At 48.9% G+C, this 20,133-nt stretch overlaps 1 protein-coding gene across 1 annotated transcript in view; it reads right to left on the reverse strand.

The window, feature by feature from the left end:
• Nucleotides 1-20,133, reverse strand: part of COBL (cordon-bleu WH2 repeat protein) — a 279,447-nt gene that overhangs the window by 124,816 nt on the left and 134,498 nt on the right. The window contains exon 7 of the mRNA XM_035026491.1: nucleotides 409-591. Within this exon, the coding sequence (XP_034882382.1) occupies nucleotides 409-591 (183 nt within the window). The remainder of the gene's footprint in view (nucleotides 1-408; nucleotides 592-20,133) is intronic.

The raw sequence follows: 20,133 nt of genomic DNA on the forward strand, positions 1-20,133 counted from the left end.
ACTCCCCACTGTCCTGTGACTCTGACTTATTTGGGGCATCTTATATTAATATCACCTATCGTCCCTATCCCATACAGACTCCAGATTCTTCCAGTGCCCTGACCCATGCAATTTTCTCACGAAGCATTGGTGACGATGCCCAAAATTTCAACGCTAGAGGTAGAACAAATGCTAATCAGCAAGCACAGACCTCTAATGATTAAAAGCACAAAAAGTTTCCTACCTCCCATAACTGAAGTAGCATGGCATCTCACCTTTACTTCTACATAAAGCTTAAATATTGGCCCGAACACTCTCCCTGCTAAAGCCACAGATTTGAAGGATCGTAGGGCACGCAGGGAACTTCTAGAGAGAACTCACTGGTCCATCTAGTGGATGTGCTGGTCCCGAGAGCTGCCCTCTGCCTACCTTTTCCGAGGCCTTGTCCTGCGCTGGTGGCCCCGTGCCTGGCAGGGTCGGAGGAGGGGGTGCCCGCCGCTTCTTCAGGTCCGACTTCACAGACACCCCTGAGATGTTGCTGAGTGAGAGGGATGGACCCAACGTAATGGAACGGGAATTCACAGATGGGGAGTTGGGCGTTGTCAGGCAGCCCTGCGAAGGGGAGAGACAGACAGAAAATCTCATCAGTGTGAGATGACTTCTCTTGGGAGGATGCTCCAGCATGAACACAGTGCCAGACCGCCCATGCAAGCCTCCAATATCATTTCCACTGACGGGCTCGAATGCCCCGAGCAAAACCCGTATTCTCACTTTGCCTTACAGCATACGACGCTGCGTGACAGATTCCTGCTGCAGGTTTATTTGCGTCGTCGTGAAGGAAACGGAGGATGCTTGCAACCTTTAACTCCACGTACCAGCTAGAATCAGTTAATACTCCCGACCAAACTGCAGGTATGTGAACCGAGCCTCCTTGAAACGTCAGCCTATCATCAGAACAAGGTCTTAGGCGCTGAAAAGTGGAAGGAAGGGTCAAGAAGCACATTGCTGTGGACAAGAAGACGGTCTTTAGGGGTGCCAAGGACACTGACTGCACCTCTGGCCACTCGGTGACCTCTCTCAAGGCTACCTGTTCCGGGCACTTTGGGGACGGACATACACAACTTAGGATCACCTGCCCAGGCCGGGATGGGGGAGGCTGGCTTTGGCCTCCCATGAATCTGCTAGAGATAGCACAGTCTCTCTCCTTCCTGGTGCTCAGGTGGGGCCACAAGAGCTTATTAAAGGTGTAGCTGCCAAGTAGGCACCTGCAAACCCTTTGAGGTGCGTGTGAACCCTCTGATCCCGCTGCAGTGCCCCAGCGTCGCTCGCTCTATAAAATCCGCAGCCTGATGTCTGGACTTTGCAGAGAGTAACTGCAGGGCTCCTGGATCATTCTCCACCCGATCCCCCATCAGTAAGTTGCCCTGAATAAAGTTCTGTGTAAACTGCATGGAGTCGCCTGCTCTGTTTCCCTGTCTCGAAGGGCCTTCTCTGTTTGGCGGTTACTTTACTGTCCCCCCCGACCCCACTTTCTAACACGGTCTGCCATCTTGAGAAGTAGCCTACTTGCTGCCAAGAATGGGCTTGGGTTTCTTTGAACCTTCAAAAGTTACGAACAAATGGATATATGATATAAATGGCGGCCGTGAAGACCAGTGACCGTGGATGCAATACCATGTGCTCAGTATCTAATATGCCAAAAATAAATCCAAGCCAACACTCGAATGAGCTGTTTCCACAGAGCAATTTCTCCTACTGGGCGTGGGGTTTGGGGTGCTGGCAGGCTAAAGGGCACATCAGTTTTCAGTCTTCCCCCCGCCCCAGGGTCTGCTCAATCGAATCATGTAAGTGTTAGTGCAGAAAGAGGGTTTAGAGAACCAACACTCCAATTTCAAATTAAAAACAAAATGGTGGGGCGTTTGGGTGGCTCAGTCAGTTGACTGTCTCTCGATCTCGGCTCAGGTCTTGATCTCAGGGGCGTGAGTTCAAGCCCTGCGCTGGGCTCCACGCTGGGCATGGAACCTACTTAAAAAAAAAGAGAGAGAGAGAGAGAAGAGAAAAGAAAAAAACAAAGCAAAATAAAATGGAAGCCACACTCTGCCTAGGAGCCTCTTCTCCCCTGTCCTGACCAGTATTCCTCCCCAGCACCCGGTGCCCAGGGCGTATTCCACCCCGAGGCTGGTGCAGCCAGGAAGTCAGCCCACATATGGCGGAGATATGCCATCCAGGTTCGACTCCTGCCTTTGCCCTTTACAAGCCACATGAACTTGGACACACTCCTTGATTCTTCTCTGCCTCCACTTATCTCCTGTAAAATGGGTGAATACCTGTACCTACCTCACAAAGTGATCACATGGGTTACTACACATGAAAGAACTTTAGGAGGTTCTTAGAACAAAGTGAACATCCAGTACGTGCTCGCTATTATGGTTATTATACATTTATTTATTGTCTCCCCAGTTACCATGTGGGACCCATGGGGATAGGGATTACTTCCCATTTCTGCAGCTCCTAACAATTCCCGGCGCGTCAAAGGCCCCAGAGCCAACATTTGCAGGAATTAATGACTGGGGGGATGAGAGCCTCTGGACAACTCCGCTCTCATGTTTGACGAAAGGAGCTTGCGGGGAAGCTTTCGTATGAACAATGGGCTCTCTGTATTTAAAATAAATACGTAGCGGGGCATCTGGCTGGCTCAGTCGGTGGAGCATGCGACCCTTGATCTCAAGGTCGTGAGTTCAAGCCCCACGCTGGGCATAGAGCTTACTTAAAAAATAAAAATGAAAAAAAATACATAAAGGAAACCCATCCCATTCAGCAGCAGCCCAGTATTACCTGCGCTCAGCCTCCAATCCTATTCTGTTCTGCCAAGTGTACTATCATTCAGTTCCCTGAGAGCATTTTGAGACTCAGATTTTCTTGTCCATAAATATTAAAGGCAAAGCAAACACCAATCTCTGGAGGTTGCTTTGAATGCCAGTTCATGCTTTGTCGTGGGATGCCGAGCACCAGAGGAATCCAGTGCCTTGTTCATCAAGTGCAGCATTCCATAGGAATCAGGTGGGGGATCTACAGGAAACAGCTCAACAGCCAGATAATCTGTTGATGCCTATTTTGGCTCCCATGGCAAAATGTAAAGAAAAAGTATAAATGTTTCTCCCAGCCCTTGCATCTGCAGACATCGGACTCCTTACCAAGCAAATAAGCCAATGCAGAACGAACTCTGAAATGCCGTCCCCTGCCTTACATCTACCTCACAGCAACCGTGAGGCCCCAAGGAGACAGAACTTGCATCTACTTAACAATACAAGGTGCGCATGATAAAATGATGTCAATGAAGCAAAGCAGAGGAGGGTCTTGAAGTCTGGAGCTGTGGCGGTGTTTCAGGGGATGGCTGGCTGGCTGGCTCGGACACCCCCAGGGCACGCGTTCTGGAGGTTTCTTGAAGCTTGTGAAATACGATGGAGAACTAGACACCAGGCCTGCATGGTTATCTCTGAAGGAGGCATGGCCCTGTTTGGCATCCCGCAAACACGACATTCTGGACGATGCATTTCACAACCTTGCTTCTAACTGCTCTGTTCACTCCGCCCTGTCTAGACTCAGAACTTCAATTCCTCTTGTCCTCAGTCCTCACCACAACTATGTGTGCCTGACTGATCACTCAACACTGCTATGAATTCACCTCTGTCCTCTCAATGCCCTGAGCGTTTTGTGGAAGCTCTGTGCAGAATACTCCCTAAAAGTACTTTACACGTCAGCCATTGTGTATTGATTTCAGGCTTTAATCCTATAATCCTGTTGCCATTAAGAGCGCTCTGACATCTTGGTGAGGCATGGAACACCGTTCTCCTGATAGAGCGCCCCCCACACATACACAAAGATCCCCATCTTTATAATAGGGAAATTCCATTGACTTCAAATTGTCGTCAATACCTAGCATATTTCTGTCACATTAGAGGTGGTTTCCTTCTTCTCTGATACGTATTTTTGGGAAGAATGGCCTCCTGAGGGCCAAGTAAGATGGTCTCAGAGAAAGCCAGAAGCCCAGAGCACACCCCATCCCAGGCCCCCCGTAAGCTGTGGTGTCTGTTACCCCAGACAGCGGGCTTCTCACGATCCATTATCTGTGTCGCTGGAACACCACTAAATTTTGACACAACAGGTTTATTTAGTCCAAATCTGCTCTATCTGGGCCGCACAGATCTCTCCTAACACCCCACCGTTCCCACTCACAGGCAGGCAAATCTCAGGGTCCACTAGACGGGGGTCCAACAGCATTGCTCAAGAATTCTGCTATTCACTTGTGCTTCCCAACCTTCAACCATGGGCAGCCAAAATATTCAAAACATTTTGGCTGCCCAGAGGATATCTGTGGTTCAATGTTTTTTTTTTTTTTCCTTTTTACCTTTTGACTCCCTTCATCCATTTCTCCACCCTCCCCACCCTCCACCTCTGGCAACCACAAGCTTTTTTTTTTTTTTTTTTTTTTTTAGATTCCACATATAAGAGAGATCATGCAGTATTTGTCTTTCTCTGACTTATTTCACTTAGCATAATGCCCTCAAGATCCATCCATTTTGTCACAAGTGGCAAGATTTCATTCTTTTTTATGGCTGAATAATATTCTACCATGCATACGTAAAATATGTGTGTGTGTGTGTGTGTGTGTATACACTTCTTATATCTTCTCCCATTCAGTAGATTACCTTTCATTTTGTTGAGGATTCCTTTGTTGTGAAGAAGCATTCCAGTATGATGTAGTCCCACTTGTTTATTTTTGCTTTTGGTGTCAGATTCGAAAAATCATCACCAAGACCGACGTCAAGGAGCTTACTGCTGTGGTACTTCTAGGAACTTTATGGTTTCAGGTCTTACATTCAAGTCTTTAATCCATTTTGAGTTAATTTTTGTGTAATAGTGTAAGATAGTGTTGCAGTTTTCCCAACACCATTTATCGAAGAGACCATCTTTTCCCCACGGTACATCCCTGGCTCCCCTGTCATAAATTAATTGACCACGCATGCATGGGTTTATTTCTGGGCTCCTTATTCTGTGTCATGGGTCTATATATCTGTTTTTATGCCAATATTATACTGTACTAATTACTATGACTTTGTAATACAGTTTGAAATCAAAGACCGTGGTACCTCCAGCTTTGTTCTTCTTTCTCAAGGTTGCTCTGGGTGTTCAGGGTCTTTTCTGGTTCTCTACAAATTTTATGATTATTTGCTCTATTTCTTTGAAAAATGTGATTAGAATCTTGATAGAGGTTGCATTGAATCTGTAGATTGCTTTGAGTAGTATGGACATTTTAACAATATTGATTCTTGAAATCTATCAGCATGGGATATCTTTCCCTTTATTTGTGTCTTCTTCAACTTCTTTTATTAATGTCTTATAACTTTCAGCATGTAGGTCTATCATCTCCTTGGTTAAAGGTATTCCTCACTTTTTTTTTTTTTGATGCAATTGTAAATGGGATTGTTTTCTTAATTTCTCTTCTTGATAGTTTTTTTAAAGATTTTATTTATTTATTTGAGAGAAAGAATGAGACAGAGAGAGAACACATGAGAGGGGGGAGGGTCAGAGGGAAAAGCAGACTCCGTGCTGAGCAGGGAGTCTGCTTCTCCCTCTGACCCTCCCCTCTCTCATGTGCATGCTCTCTCTCACTCATTCTCTCTCAAATAAATAAAATCTTAAAAAAAAAAAAAGAAATGCTACCAATTTCTATATATTAATTTCATATGCTGCAACCTTACTGAATTCATTAGTCCTTACAGTTTTTTGATGGCATCTTTAGGGTTTTCTATGTATGTCATGTCATCTGCAAATAGTGACAGTTTTACTTCTTCCTTTCCAATTTGGATGCTTTTTCTTTCTCTTTCTTGCTAAATTGCAATGGCCAGGACTTCCAGTACTGTGTTGAATAAAAGTGGAGAGGGGAAATCCTTGTCTTGTTCCTGACCTTAGAGGAAAGAATTTCAGCTTTTCACCATTGAGTATGATGAGCACATATGCAAAAATCCTCAACAAAACATTAGCAAACTGAATTCAACAATACATTAACAGGATCACACACCAAGACCAGGTGGGATGTATTCCAGGGATGCAAGAATGGTTCAACATTGGCAAATCAGTCAATGTGATACTACCAGATCAACAAGATGAAGGATATAAGTCATATGATCATCTCAGTAGATCCAGAAAAGGCATCTGATAAAAGTCAACTTCGATTTATGATAAAAACTCTCAGCGAAGTGGGTACAAAGGAAACATACCTCAACATAATCAAAGCCATAGATGACAAGCCCACAGATATGTGTGCGTTAACTCTTACCTTCCTTACCTTCCTTCTTTCCCCACATCCGAAATTTGTAGAATATAGAAAACAGTCCACAGAATAATTTGGGAGGAAAACAATTGAGTTGGACGTCCTTTAAAATGCTGACTCATCAATATTAAATAAAATGGAAAACCAGGATAATCTATACAGCTCAGAGTTAGTACAGCCTGGCTTGTGTCTTATTCCAATTTGAGGGTTTTTCTCCTGCTACAAAATAGCAAAGTTCCTTAAGGGACAAAACATGGCTTTCCTGCAAGAGGGATTTGGTTTCCTGTTCTGGTCCAAATGGGTCAATAACTTTTTTTTTTTTTTTTTTTAATAACAAGTCCTTTTTTTGTAGGGGAATGAGTCATGCCCTTCCCTAATCGTTGGCCCTGAAATCCATATTTTGGCTATTACAAACTTATTTTCCAGGGAGTTTTTCTCCTGTGAGTTCAGCCCAATAAAGTATTAAGGGAAAAGCCATGGATAATGGAGAGAAAAAGGAACAAAGTGAACACACCCTTCATACCCACACTTCATGGGATTTCATATTGTGGGGTGTAAGCTCCACCAGACAGGCTCCTATCAGCTGGAGGGAAGTCAGATTGGAGACAAGGCTAAATTCCGTGTATCCACAACACCACTGATACTCACTTCTTACACTCCGTGTAAGATGATCCTATCTCACACACACACATCTGGGAGGAGAAGACTAAGAAGAGAAGGAAACTCGTAATTTCAGGATCTGAGTGTCCATTCAAAACGAGACCAATGCTGGGACACCTGATTTTTGCCATAGATCTCTAATTTTAAAGTAAAAATAATATTGTTTCTGTTTGCAACGTACTCCTCATCTCAGCACATTCTCCTTGCATTTGATCGTCATTGTGTCCCCGGGGTGCCACACTGGCTGGGACGGCAGTATCTGCACACATTCTAATCAGCCCCCAGAGCTTCTCCCGGGGGAGACACACCGACACCCCCACCTCCATGGGCTCACTGGGGACCTCCAGTCCCAGAGCAGCCCTGAGCTTCCAGGTGGCTGACGGATGCCCTTGACGTGGCCTCCAGAATGAGCTCTGCCCCTAAGCCATCAGGATGTTAATTAATGTGGGCACCAGGCTCTGGGTAGGGACAGCACCAGAAAGCAGAGGGCATCCCTAGCTGTCCCAGCCTGGGGCTCCATGTAATCTTGATGAAGGCTCTGGGAGCGCTGGGCTTCCCTACAATCACTGTGGGAATGAGTAAGTCCATAGCACTCACTCATTCACTTATGACTGACCAGAAGTCAGTACTATGCAAGAAACCGAGCATGTACAAGGTAAGCACTGTTCTTTTCAAGTAAGCCCTGACTGTCATGGTTTGTTTTCCTTTGCCTACATTCCTACATGCATCTTCACAAAGCATATTTACAAACACAGCATGGCGCACGCCTAAGGAGGGAATCGTCTGTCCATGTGAATTGGACGCAGTGAACTCTGGCCAGAATGTGCTTCTAGGCAAGAGAGACAAATGGGGCAACCTGTCATTGGCATCTTTCTGTTTAAGATAAATTGGTTGGGGCACCTGGGTGGCTCAGTCAGTTAAGCATCTACCTTCAACTCAGGTCATGATCCCAGGGTCCTGGGATTGAGCCCTGTGTGGGGCTCCCTGCTTCTCCCTCCACCTCTGCCCCACTCCCCCGCTGCTCGTGCTCTCAAATACATAAAATATTTTTTAAAAAAGATAAATTGGTTCAAAAAAGTAAGGATGGATAGTCATTTTTGTTCCCATTTCTCAAAACTGCCCATTCTGGCAAATATGACTATATCTTGTGAGAACAATTGTGTAATCATATCTATTGAAAGTCAAAAGTCGGAGTAGATCTTTTGACGTGGCTAGTGAGGAATTCAGATATGGCTGTTGCTCAAAGATTACGGAAAGCACTTTGGTTACAGTGGGTGTAGTTAAAATAGCCGTTGGCAATCCTATGAGCCTCCTGCTCTTCTAAGTTAGATCAGACACTTTTAGGATGGCGCCATCTTGGAGTTTTGATGGTGAGGAGAGCCAAAGCCCAAGGAGACACCAGAACTACTCAGGACAGCCCAGCTGCCTGGTGATGGAATTAAATCAGTTCCAGGAGCCCGGCTGCATCCTCCTCTCCTTACACCATGCTGTCCTCTTTTCAAAGGCTTTAATATCACTTTCCTCTGTTCTTAATGCTGTGTCCAAGAATCAAGTGGGAGAGAAGATGCAGTCAGACCTGCTATCCCCATCATCTTTCCTTCCAATCCTGGGTTTGGCAGAATCCAGGGCAGGACCACGTGCTACAAACCAGATGGGGCAGACACTGCTGTCCTGCCCACACTCAGGGGACCAGCGTGGCAGAGCATCCCAGACATGTTCTGGCGAGGGAGGAGAGAATATTTTCATTCCCATTCCAGCATGGTCCTGGGCAATGGGTGGGACAAAACTCTCTTCCTGGGAGGGTGTTCTCCATCTGCTTTCTCTTATCTTCGGGGCACGGCCATCCTGACAGATGTGCCCTTAGCTGAACCCTTCAGCCAAAGGAAAGGGTGTGCTGGCTTCTGGCGCATGGGACTCTCAAGTCAGTTCGGCGTAAATGCACAGCAGGAGGGATAAAGCATGCCAACAACGTGTGAACTGATCCCCGCAAAGGGCAGGGGGTCGGAACTTAAGAATCCAGGTTCTATTATGTGAGATGATGAGAAATGATCATTCTCTTGGCCACGGTCCTCTGTGGGAATGCCTGAGGGATGGCATTTCTTTAGAGGAAAAGCTGCAGAAGCTGTTTGGTTGGGATCGATATTTCCGCCAGCAAAACACTGGGCCACATAAGCTCTCCGATGGTGATAAGCATCAGAGCAATTCTGGGACATTTCTCTACTGGCAGGATCTCTTCTTAGAAGGAGCAAACCAAGAGCACCCCACTGGAATATCTGATTTTCTCTTAACGACACTCATTGAAGACACTGGGAGTCAGCTGCGATCCTCTCAGTCTTTTGCTGCAGGACTGTCTGAAGAGCGAGACTCACAGACATGTGAATGCACGGAGCGTGTTGATTACTTCCAATAGGCAACTTTAATGACAATTCCCGAAAGCCAGAACTTTCTGAAAAGCTTGTGAACAAAAAGGAAACGAGCCCCTGTGTAGATCAAGATAATAATATGGGCTGCTCATGCTCAGGAAGGCTGTGATCCTGGTGGAGAGTGTGCCGTGAGGCCCAGGGGGCTTGGGAGACGAGCTTCAAGCCCAGTGGGCCCCTCGTGAGGGCGTAGACACAATCCAGGTACAGAGGCTTGGCGGGATGTGGGGGAGGAAAGTCAAAAAGTAAGCCATACGGACAGTGTAGCTGGGAGGCCAGGGCCAGGGGACTGGCTGCATGTGGGGTTCACCAGGAGGAATCTGGGGAGGATTCCTGGGAGGACTGCAGCAGAGAACCGTGGGCAAAAGACACAAACCCACACGATGTGTGTGTGTGAGATGCCTGCTGGGGTGTGATGTGAGATTCCAGCTCAGGAAACTCAAGTATCATTTTGGGGGGAAATGTTCTCATTCATATAAATAATAAAACCCCAGGAACAAAGGAAGCAAAGGTTTTCCCTTTCAAATGTGCATGCAAATCTCTTATCATCTTCACGGTGGCACGTTCCAAATGCTGGCTTGGAAGTGTGGTGTGCTATGGCTCATCAGGAGTAAGATCTCACGTGTGGTGCTCTTGCGAGAAATGCGCTCCCCAAACCCAATGAGGACTCTCGTATGGAGTGGCTCGTGAGCATATGATTCATACCATGAGCTGCATGAAGAAAGGGAACGAGAACTCTGGATGTACATCTGTGTGAGTTGATCGAAGGGCATACTGAAAAGATACCACCCCGTGATGCAGAAACAAAAGCAAGGTGAGAACAAATTTCTTTGCACGACATCTGACTGTTTCTAACATGTGTATCACATCAGGGAGGCTCCTCTGTAACTCTAAGTAACTGAGTCACGAGGTGGAGGAAATCAAGGTGAGGAGATTTCTCTTCTGGTGAATGAATCTTCAAGCAAAGTGGGACGATGTCTTTAAGAAGCAGGAAGCAAGCTGTGATTCCACCGTGGCTTTCTGGGTTGAGCTGACCGGCCCTCCAAAGCATTGTTCAAAACCCTCATTCCTCATCTGCACGTTCATCATCACTGCTGTCTTCATGGATCACGTTGTAGAAAAGAGCGGCCACAAAATTCAATGTCCAAGGGGCACCCGGGTGGCTCAGTCGGTTAAGTGTCCGACTCTTGATTTCAGCTCAGGGTCATGAGATCAAGCTCTGAGTGGGGCTCTGCACTGGGAGTGGGTCTGCTTGAAATTCGCTCTCTCCCTCTCCCTCTGCCCCTCCCCCCTTGTGTGCATGTACTCTCTCTCTCTCTAAAAAAAAAAAAAAAAAAAAATTCATTATCCAAAATAGGTTTATCATAAGGGGCGCCTGGGTGGCTCAGTTGATGAAGTGTCTGCTTTCGGCTCAGGTCATGACCCCAGCGTCCTGGGATTGAGTCCCGCATCAGCTTCTCCCTCTCCCTCTGCTGCTCCCCCTACTTGTGCTCTCTCTCTCTCTCTCAAATAAATAAGTAAATAAAAATTAAAAAAAAAAAGCGAAATAGGGTTATCATCCAAATGGTCTAGGGAAAATGCCACACTGCAAAGAACACAGGACAACCGCATTTGGAGGACCGTCCTGGACAGAGAAGTGCGGTCTCGCTCCCTGGAAGGGAATCGGAGCGGACACCTGTCAAGGGCAGAGGGATAAAGGGCTGACCTGGGGAAGGAGGCCATCTAAACTCCAGGTGTCGCCAATAACAACGAACACGGGGAAGCATTCATTTTCTGAATATCGACCCAGTAGATCCTTGTAACAACTCTCAGAGGTGGGTAATCGTAGGATTCCCATTCTGCAGGTCAAAAACGGGGGTGCTGCGCAAGTGGCTTGCCCAGGGCCACACCCCAGCATGTGCCAGAGCCAAACAGGCTGCTGGCAATGGGAAAGAGGCTCTCAAACTTGGTTGCACCCCAGAACCCCCACCCCCTGGAGCTCCGAGAGATGGGGAAGCCCAGGCTGCACCCCAGATGAACGTCAGCAGAGACTCTGGGATGGGACCAGGCATCTGTTGTTTTTCTTTTTTAAAAGATTATGCCAGAATACACCCAACCTAGAATTTACCATTTTAATCATGTCCGAGTGTACCATTCAGCAGCCTTGTCTACTCAAATGTGGTCCAGCCATCACCACATGCACGTAGTTCTGGAACTCTCCACCACCCCAAAAGGAAACATTGCACACATCCTGGAGCCACCTCCCATTTTCTTCTCTCCCCGCCCCCCCGCCCCCCCTGCACCGCCAGCCCCGACGAACCACGACCATGCTTTTTTCTGATGCATGGACTGGTTACTGGTTACTTCATATAAATGAAACCAGACAACAGGTGGCTTCCGTGTCTGGCTTCTCTCCCTGAGCAGGCTTTCAAGGTTCATCCACGCTATGGTGTATGTCAGAACTGTAGTCTCGCTATGGCTGAATAATACTCCTTTGTCTGGACAGTCCACATTCTGTTTACCCATTCATCTGGTGATGGACATTTAGATTGTTTTCGACCTTTGGCTTTGGTGAATAGAGATGCTGTGAACATCTGAGTACAGAGGTTGCTTGAGAGCCTGCTTTCAGTCCTCATGGGCATCTAGGAGTGGGACTCTGGGTCACAGGTAATATTCAATATTGAACTGACTGGGGAACCGCCAAACTCTTTCCCACGGCAGGCATGACACTTTGCTTTTCCACCAGCAAGGACGAGGTTTCCAATGCTTCCACATCCCTGCCAACACTTGCCATTTTCCTCTTTAAAAAAATTTTTTTTAATCTATTTATTTAAGAAAGCACGTGTGCCCACAAGAGTGGGGCAGAGAGGGGCAGAGGGAGAATCTCAAGCAGACTCTGCTGAGCATGGACCCCAGCATGGGGCTTAATCTCATGACCCTGAGATCATGACCTGAGCCCAAATCAAGAGTTGGATGCTTAATCAAATGAGCCACCCAGATGCCCCATCCTCTTCTTTTTTGTTTTTTAATTATAGCCATCTTAGTGGGTATGAAGTGTTATCTCATTGTGGCTTGGATTTGCGTTTCTCCAGTTAATCATGATGTTGAGCATCCTTTCGTGTGCTTCCTGGCAACCAGGCATCTGCTTTTGGTGGTTGAGATTTAAGAGCCACAAGTCAAGGATCAAGGTTAAGAACCACTGCTCCTGTCTTCTCCCCCAACCATCACACCACACTGCCTGGCTTACAGGTGTCTGGCTGTTCTTCTCTCTCGGGATAGAGCCTCAGAGCCTCAGCCGCCAGCATTTTGGGGGCCCCGGCCTCTGCGGGGGGCTGGTGTTTGCATGCATGACAACCCTCCACAAGCAGAGTCTGCCCCAGAGCTGCAATCCCACCCTGGGGACATCCCCTTGGGAAAGCACATCACAAAGCAAATGGCGATGTTTTTTCGGGGCATACCTTAAGTGGCTTTCATGCGTTTGAAGTAAATCATTCATAAACTTTGGTATTTTACTATTCACAAGTTACCAGTGACCCCACCCCTGACCCCTCTCTTTCTCTCAGAGGTTCTGATGCCCCAAAGGACACTCAGCTGATGCACTGCATGTTGTCATGGCGACAGGGAGGGGACCTCAGAGTACACACATCTTCAGGTCGCTCTTAGAGTTTGCCTGCAAAGTCCTCAGCAGGTTTCCGGAGGTTCTCCTTTGTGATCTTGTGCACCTGACCTTTAGGGCTAAGATTCTGCAGTTCTTCTGAAGTGCACGCTGTATTCCTCCATGAAGACATTAACTTTGGTTGCAGATAAAGAGAGAGGCAGGAGGAAGGTGGCTTCCGGGGAGCTGCAAGTCCCATAGCATGGCGGGGGGTGGGTGGCCAGCCCAGGGTCCCAGGGAAGCTGGGGAGTCAGAAGACAGGCCCAGAAAGAAGGTGCAGATGTTCCCATCTGAAGGCAGATAACACAGAGGGGGCATCACAGGAGATCGTGGTATCCCTCACAACCTTCCCGCTTCAGCGGGAACCAGCCAGGAGGAAAACCGAAGTGCCACGACGGTTACCAGCGGGATTGCTATAACACATCAGGAAACTGGAGAGAGACAGGTCTGTTGATAGGACTGCGATCCTGGGAGGGGGGTGATGCTCTCATCTTTCTGCAGGGAATCTGGGCAGCCAGTGGGTCCCAGCTCGGGGTTACAGGTGGATGGGCAAGGCTTCGGCGGGCAGACTCCTGCTCTCACTAACCGGGTCACAGGTGGGAGGACAGGTGGCAGTGTGAGGCCACCTCCCCAGGTGGAGGGGACAGAGGGTCAGTTTTCTCTCTTCTTCCCTCCCTGGTCTTTCTCTCTGATCTCAGGCTCCACTCTGGGGCCCTTGACCACGTCTCTCTTTGCTGCATTCTAAGGTCACCTGCACTAGCCCCACGCAGAAGTATGGCTGCTCTTCGGTCCCTCCCTCTTGCCAGCTGGGGTCCCCTCCTGACCGGCCCACTGGAGCCCCTTTTCCCTTCATCTTCTCCCTCAGGAGCAGCTGCTTCTCAAAGATGGCCCAGAGGTTCTTCCTAGCATGTGAGGTCTCCTTTTGGCCTTTCTCCTTTCTGGGTAACATTAATGCCTTCTGGCTTCCCACAGCTTATTCCCGAATCTCCCCAGCTCCCTCCCCGGGAAGCTGGCTAACCTTCCTACCCTGGGGCCCTCAGGGCTTCTGGCCTGCATCTGTCTGAGATCTGCTCCCCCAGCAGCCCTTCCGAAACAGGCCTGCAAGAGGCCATCGAGGGCGTGAGCCTTCCAGAATGTCAGCGAAGGGTGCGTGTGTGGATGACTCAGGTGCACCCCCGTCCTGGGTCCTGCAGAGAATCACTGTCCCAGCCAGCCTCTGTGGAACAATGTCCCCCTAATTATGCAGAGTGTGTGTGTGTGTGTGTGTGTGTGTGAATATGCATACACACACACACACGTACAGTAACTCATTTCTGCCACAAACAATCTCCCAGCATTCCCATTTTATCCCAGAAACTTCAGGCCCTGTTTCGGGATCACTGTGCCATGCCCCTGAGACAAACCTCACCTTCCTTCCTGGGTTGGGGTTGGCTGTCAGGCCCTGCACAGGGTCTCCTGGCCTGGACAGAAGGTCCACCTGCTGGTTTACTGAACAGGCACCCCACTAGCTCCCCGCATCCCTCTCCCTCTATCCGAGTCCGAGGGCAGCTCATCGTCCACAAAATAGCTCTTCCCACAGGCCTGGCTGCCTCTTGGCTGGTTTCTCCTCCACTCTTATCTGTAAGTCAGTGTGAAACACCAGTGTCAGTCGCCTCTCTTACAAATTCCAGAAAGGCCACAAGTACCCGAGCTCTGAGGCCCATGGTGCTGGATCATTTCCCCCCAGAACACCACTCACCGGGTGATTTCCCTGGAACCTTCTGCACCTGAGGGTCCTAGGCAGGTGTGTCCAGGTTTCTGGTTTCTGCCCAAGTCACACTTGCTTCTGGAGTCACTCACGCACGTGTCTGTGTGTGTGTGTGTGCGTGTGTGCGTTCCACACCGGGAGCCAACACCGTCCCTGCTCTGGCCACAGCTCTCTCTCTCGCTTTATGAGCAACGTTCAAGCTGGCTGCCCCATTTCCTGAAGCGAGCATAGAAAGCGATTCTTCTCATTTTTGGGGTGTTTGGGGGATTTGCTGTCTCACAGATTTGAGTTACTGCCAAATGCATTTCACTTATTTTTCCAGAACGTCTGGGAGATGGACACAAACGTCGTCACTTACTTCAGACCATTCTCACATTTTTTTCTCCTTCCATTAAAAACTGTGGCAGGTGACATTCTCTAGGGCATTTGTGTGCATGCTGGTGTGTATGCACGCACACACACAGAACAGAGTACTTATCGCTTCCATAGACCCTTAGACACGGGAGGCAGAGAGGGGGACCCCAAAGGTGTTGAGGTGCAGAGAATGGCCATGCCCTGGCTCCATGGTCACTGAAGTGGCCTGTGCACCCTGGTGGTGGTTCAGCAGAGTAGCCCGACCCTGCTCACCCACCAACAGGAAAGGCACACAGCCTGGGCGCATCCCACACTAAGATCAGCATCGGTGTGGACCCCAGAAACCGCCTCGCCTCAGCGTTCCAGGAAGGACCTCAATACACAGAGCTGCCACGGATCATTAAAATTACATTGAAATGGGCACATTACTCTTCTTCTATTTTGAGTGCCCTGGACTTAAATGTTATGATCTCCCGGAGAACCTGCAGGGAGCAGGTGATTCTCAATCCTCCAGGAGAAAGCAGAAGCTCTATCCTGGCCCTGGGACGCCCCCAGCAGATGTGCCCAGGGGGCCTCACCACCTGCCCATGGCCTGTCCGTGGCCATCCGTGGCCCGTCCCTGGCCGATCCTTCCTCCAGGCGTCCAGGTACTTTAATGATCTGTGTTTAAAAGAGCCACTTCTGGCTTATATGTCCCATGATCTCAGGACAAGCCACGCCCTTAATTAAAGGTCATGATTTGTACAGGTCCACTTGGACAAACCTGCCCTCACCCTTGCCGCGTGATTCACCTCAGATCTGGTGGGGGTAGGCGCAGGGGCTGGTGGGGGTCTTCTAGACCTTTCTATGTCTCAGGCCTGAAGTGGGAATGCTCCGGCCGTTCCAGCCCAGACATTCTCGGGGTCACATCCTCCCTCCCTGCTGGGGCCTCAAGGATCTTCAGAGAGAGGCAACCAGTGACCCCCACCAGCACCGCAGACCCTCCTCTATGGTTACGGCATGTTTCCCGAGGGCTGAGGACCACCTGCCCTAGCCTGCTGGGGGTCATCACTGTTTTGTGCTTGAGTTTCCCCCAGATTCCAGTTTTGTCGTCCTTGGTGGGTCCTGACCACCACGGGGGACTATAAGGTTCCTATGGGACATGTCATGTCTCCAGGAAGAAGCCCATGGTGCAAAGGATGCCTTTTACCTGCACGGCATTTGCTTGTCAAACTTGTCAAACCCACCTCCCCTCTGGTCTATGAGAGGAATCAAGAACTTCTGATCGAGGGGCACCTGGGGAGCTCAGCTGGTTAAGCATCTGCCCTCAGCTCAGGTCATTGATCCCGGGGTCCTGGGATCGAGCCCCGCATCCATCAGGCTCCCTGCTCAGTGGGGAGTCTGCTTCTCCCTCTGCCCCTTCCCCTCCATCCCTTTGCTCATGCTCTCTCTCAAATAAACAAATTCTTTAAAATAAAATAAAATAGAATAAAGTAAAATAAAAAAAATAAAGGAGTAACAAACTATGCAGAAATCAATTTTCACTGGCTGCACTCCTGAACATGGCATGCATGCATTTGATGGGTACATATAAGCCCCTCCTCCTCGTTCCAAGCTCTGCACTAGTCACTAGCCATACAACCATGAAAATAAAATAAAATAATAATAATAATAATAATAATAATAATAATAATAATAATAATAGGGGCACCTTGGTGGCTCAGTCAGTTAAGCATCTGACTCTTAATTTCGGTTCAGGTCATGATCTCAGGGTCCTAGGATCAGGCCCCGTGTCAGGCTCAGCCCTTAGTTCGAGTCTGCTTAAGATTCTCTCTCTCTCCCACCCTCTGCTCCTCCCCCCACTTGCACATTCTCTCTCTAAAATAAATAAATCTTAAAAAAAAAAAAAAGAAAAATAAGAGCTTTACTCAGAAATACAGAGACTACACAGCTCATACATACGCTTGACTTCCCTCAGATTCTGACCCCCTTCCCCATGCGTTAAGACCAACTCACGAGCTGGGGACCTGTGGGGGGGCATGTGAATAGAGCAGCATCCGAATCAGTAAAGTGTTGACTCAATGGAACCTAAATAGAGGCATGACATCTGCTTGGGAATACTCAAGTCCCACGCCACAAGTTGTTTGGAATCTGCTCTATGTCCCATTGTGATGATTTACACAGAGGAGGGCCTTTGTCATCAGGAGCCAAAAGGTGAACGTTCACTTTGGCCAAACTCTACTCAACCACACAGGACTCACAGCCCACCAAGACAGAGCAGTCTAGGAAATTCAAGTGCAAAGGAAAAATCAAACTCTTCCTTTCTGTAAATCATTGTATTTTCAAAGGAATAAGCTTCACCACCATCTGCATTTAGGATTTGCTCGTATTTTTGCTCTAAAGCTAGAAAACCATCCAGACAAGGCAGAAATCCGCTCTGCTAAAAGAAAAAACTAAGTATCATAGACAAACCACTTAGGGAATATCGCTAACTATGTATTCTTAGAGTTCAACCAATATCCTCTGGCTAAATATGCAGGTGTGTATATGTTATATACATGCATATATAATACATAAAAATTTCTTTCAAGCCCACCATGGTAAATCTATTCTTTTCTTACTTTTTTATTTTTATTTTTTGTTTTCTCTTTTTTTATCTCCTTGGAATGTCCACGCAGTGGTTACTGTTCAAGCTGGTGAAATTATCTCAGTTTCCAAAGCACGATGCCAACATTTCTGAAATGCCCCTTCCTGAAAGCTGATCTGAGTATCTCCTCCAGGAGGAGATGCCAGCCCTTAGCGCTCACCAGATGATCATCGCGAGCACCTGGCCCATTCCCCATCCCTGAGCAGGCCTGCCTCCCCCCAGGTCCTCCTGATGGATGATGGACCACCTCGGAGGCTGGGTCCCCGCAGGGCCTGCCCCTCTCTGCACAGACCTTCCTCATGCTGCAGCCGTCCTTCTGCTCGCTGACTCCACCCCTCGCCAGCGCTTGGGGTCTTGGTTCTCAGTCACAGCAGTGTTACCTGGGAGGTCCTCAGAAATCCCAAATCGCAGGCCCCACCCGGTCCCTTGGACCAGAATTCTTGCAAGACCCGCAATGCCCTTGCACTTGGAGTGTGAGCAGCCCTGAGCCAGGGGCTCACCTTGTGTGTCTTTCCTGAATGCAGGGCTTGGCCTGGCTCCTCTCTGTACCCCAAGTGTCCTGGGTCCCCTGTGTCTCCTAGGGCAGAGCCTCCACGAAAGTCTGCCCAATGAGGGGCTGGGGGCAGGGGGCTGAGGGAGAGGGAGCACTGTGTGATGAGTTAGTTCAGAGGAGGCCCTGGGTTCTCTTCTCCTCCCTTGTGCTTTCTCTCCCTTCTCCCTTCCTTCTGTCCTTCCTTGTCTGTTTTTTCTCAATGTCAACTCTTCTAATTCTGTCTCAAGATGCAGACTTCAGAAAACAAATCATTACGTACAGGGCTAAATAATATAAAAATCACCGCGCATTGTGTATGGACAAATACCCATTCACTACCTTTATTAAAACACAAAACCTGGGTGCCTGGGTGGCGCAGTCGGTTAAGCAGCTGCCTTTGGCTCGGGTCATGATCCCAGGGTCCTGGCATCGAGCCCCGCATTGGGCTCCCTGCTCAGTGGAGAGCCTGCTTCTCCCTCTCTCTCTGCCTGCCTCTCTGCCTACTTGTGCTTTCTCTCTCTGTGTCAAATAAATAAATAAAATCTTTAAAAAAAAAAAAAACAAAAAAACACAAAACCTTCCAAGGGGCTGTGACCCTCGGGGGCGGAAGGAGGGAAGGGGTCATGTCAGAGTCATACAGGCAGCTTCCTCTGTGTTTGTTGTACTTCTTAAAAACTCACAAAATGGTAGGAAGCAGATTTGGCTCCCTGGGAACATTTGTTAACTGTGGGCAGATGACACATGACTGTTTCTTTTATTCTGCGACTCTCTATAAATTGGGACTCTGCTGAAAAATTTCCCAAAGGAGAGACCCTCGCATGCACTTTGTGTTGAAGGAAGGAATGGAGCCTGGGGAGGAGAGGGAAGCAGAGGCCACAGCCCTGCTCATTTGCGAGTCCTGGCTGGCAGGGACAGCTCCCTGGGAAGAAAAGGAAGGAATCCCGGTACACGGGAAAGGTTAAGATGGAAAAATCAAGAGAGTGGCACAACCTGGGAAGGGGAGCAGGGGCCACGGAGCAGGGAGAAATCCAGGGCTTGGGAAGCCTCCAGGCTCCAGGGTGAGAGAACCGTCCAGAGGGATCCGATTCATGCCACCAAGGAGCCCAGCCTGGAGGAGGTGAGTGATGGCAGAGAATGCTCCAGGGCATGGACCTCAAGAGGCAAATCTCTTTCAGCGTCAGGAGGGAGGAGATCCAGCAGATGGCAGCCCCGAGGCATTTCCCACCCGGCCAGCAAGTCCCTGGACAAGCTGGAAAGGAAAGGCGTGGAGCTCAGAGGCCAAGGGATGCCCAGGAAGAAAGCTCATTTTAACAAAAGGTGGCATCTCCTTCTCTGTTACCAGGAACTTCAGGAGGCTGTCAAGGGCAGCACAGCGAACTTTGGACACAGGTCGACACATCCTGAGTAGATGCGGGAGGCTGGAGTGCGGCTAGAGGCCAGGGAGGAGGCTGCGGGTGCAGTGACAGGCCAAGCTGGGAGAATAGGCAGGACAAGGGTTCAAAGGTAACTCGAATGCACAGACCCGGGAGACCACAGCGTGGGCAAGCTCCAGCTTCGGTTCTTTCTCAAAAGGCCAGATGGACGCCCAGGAAAGCGTGTCTAGGACCCTGGAGGATACTCCCTGATGGGAAGAGGTAGGGAGAGTGTCTGGGAGGGGAACCCATGGAGGACTCTTGCACCAAATGAGGAGAGGCTACTCTGGGCAGTGCGGTGCCTTGTTGGGACCCACCTTCTGGAAGCCTCGCTCTGCCTGCTAAATGCACCAGCAGGAACCTAAGGGGTGAGGCCGCAAAGGAGGTCATGGATGCACAGCCAGCCACCGGGAGACCTGCACCGTGGTGACCCCC

This window comes from Mirounga leonina, unplaced genomic scaffold, assembly GCF_011800145.1.
Source record: "Mirounga leonina isolate KUSES-001 unplaced genomic scaffold, KU_Mleo_1.0 Mir_199, whole genome shotgun sequence".
NCBI classification, from domain to species: Eukaryota; Metazoa; Chordata; class Mammalia; order Carnivora; family Phocidae; genus Mirounga; species Mirounga leonina.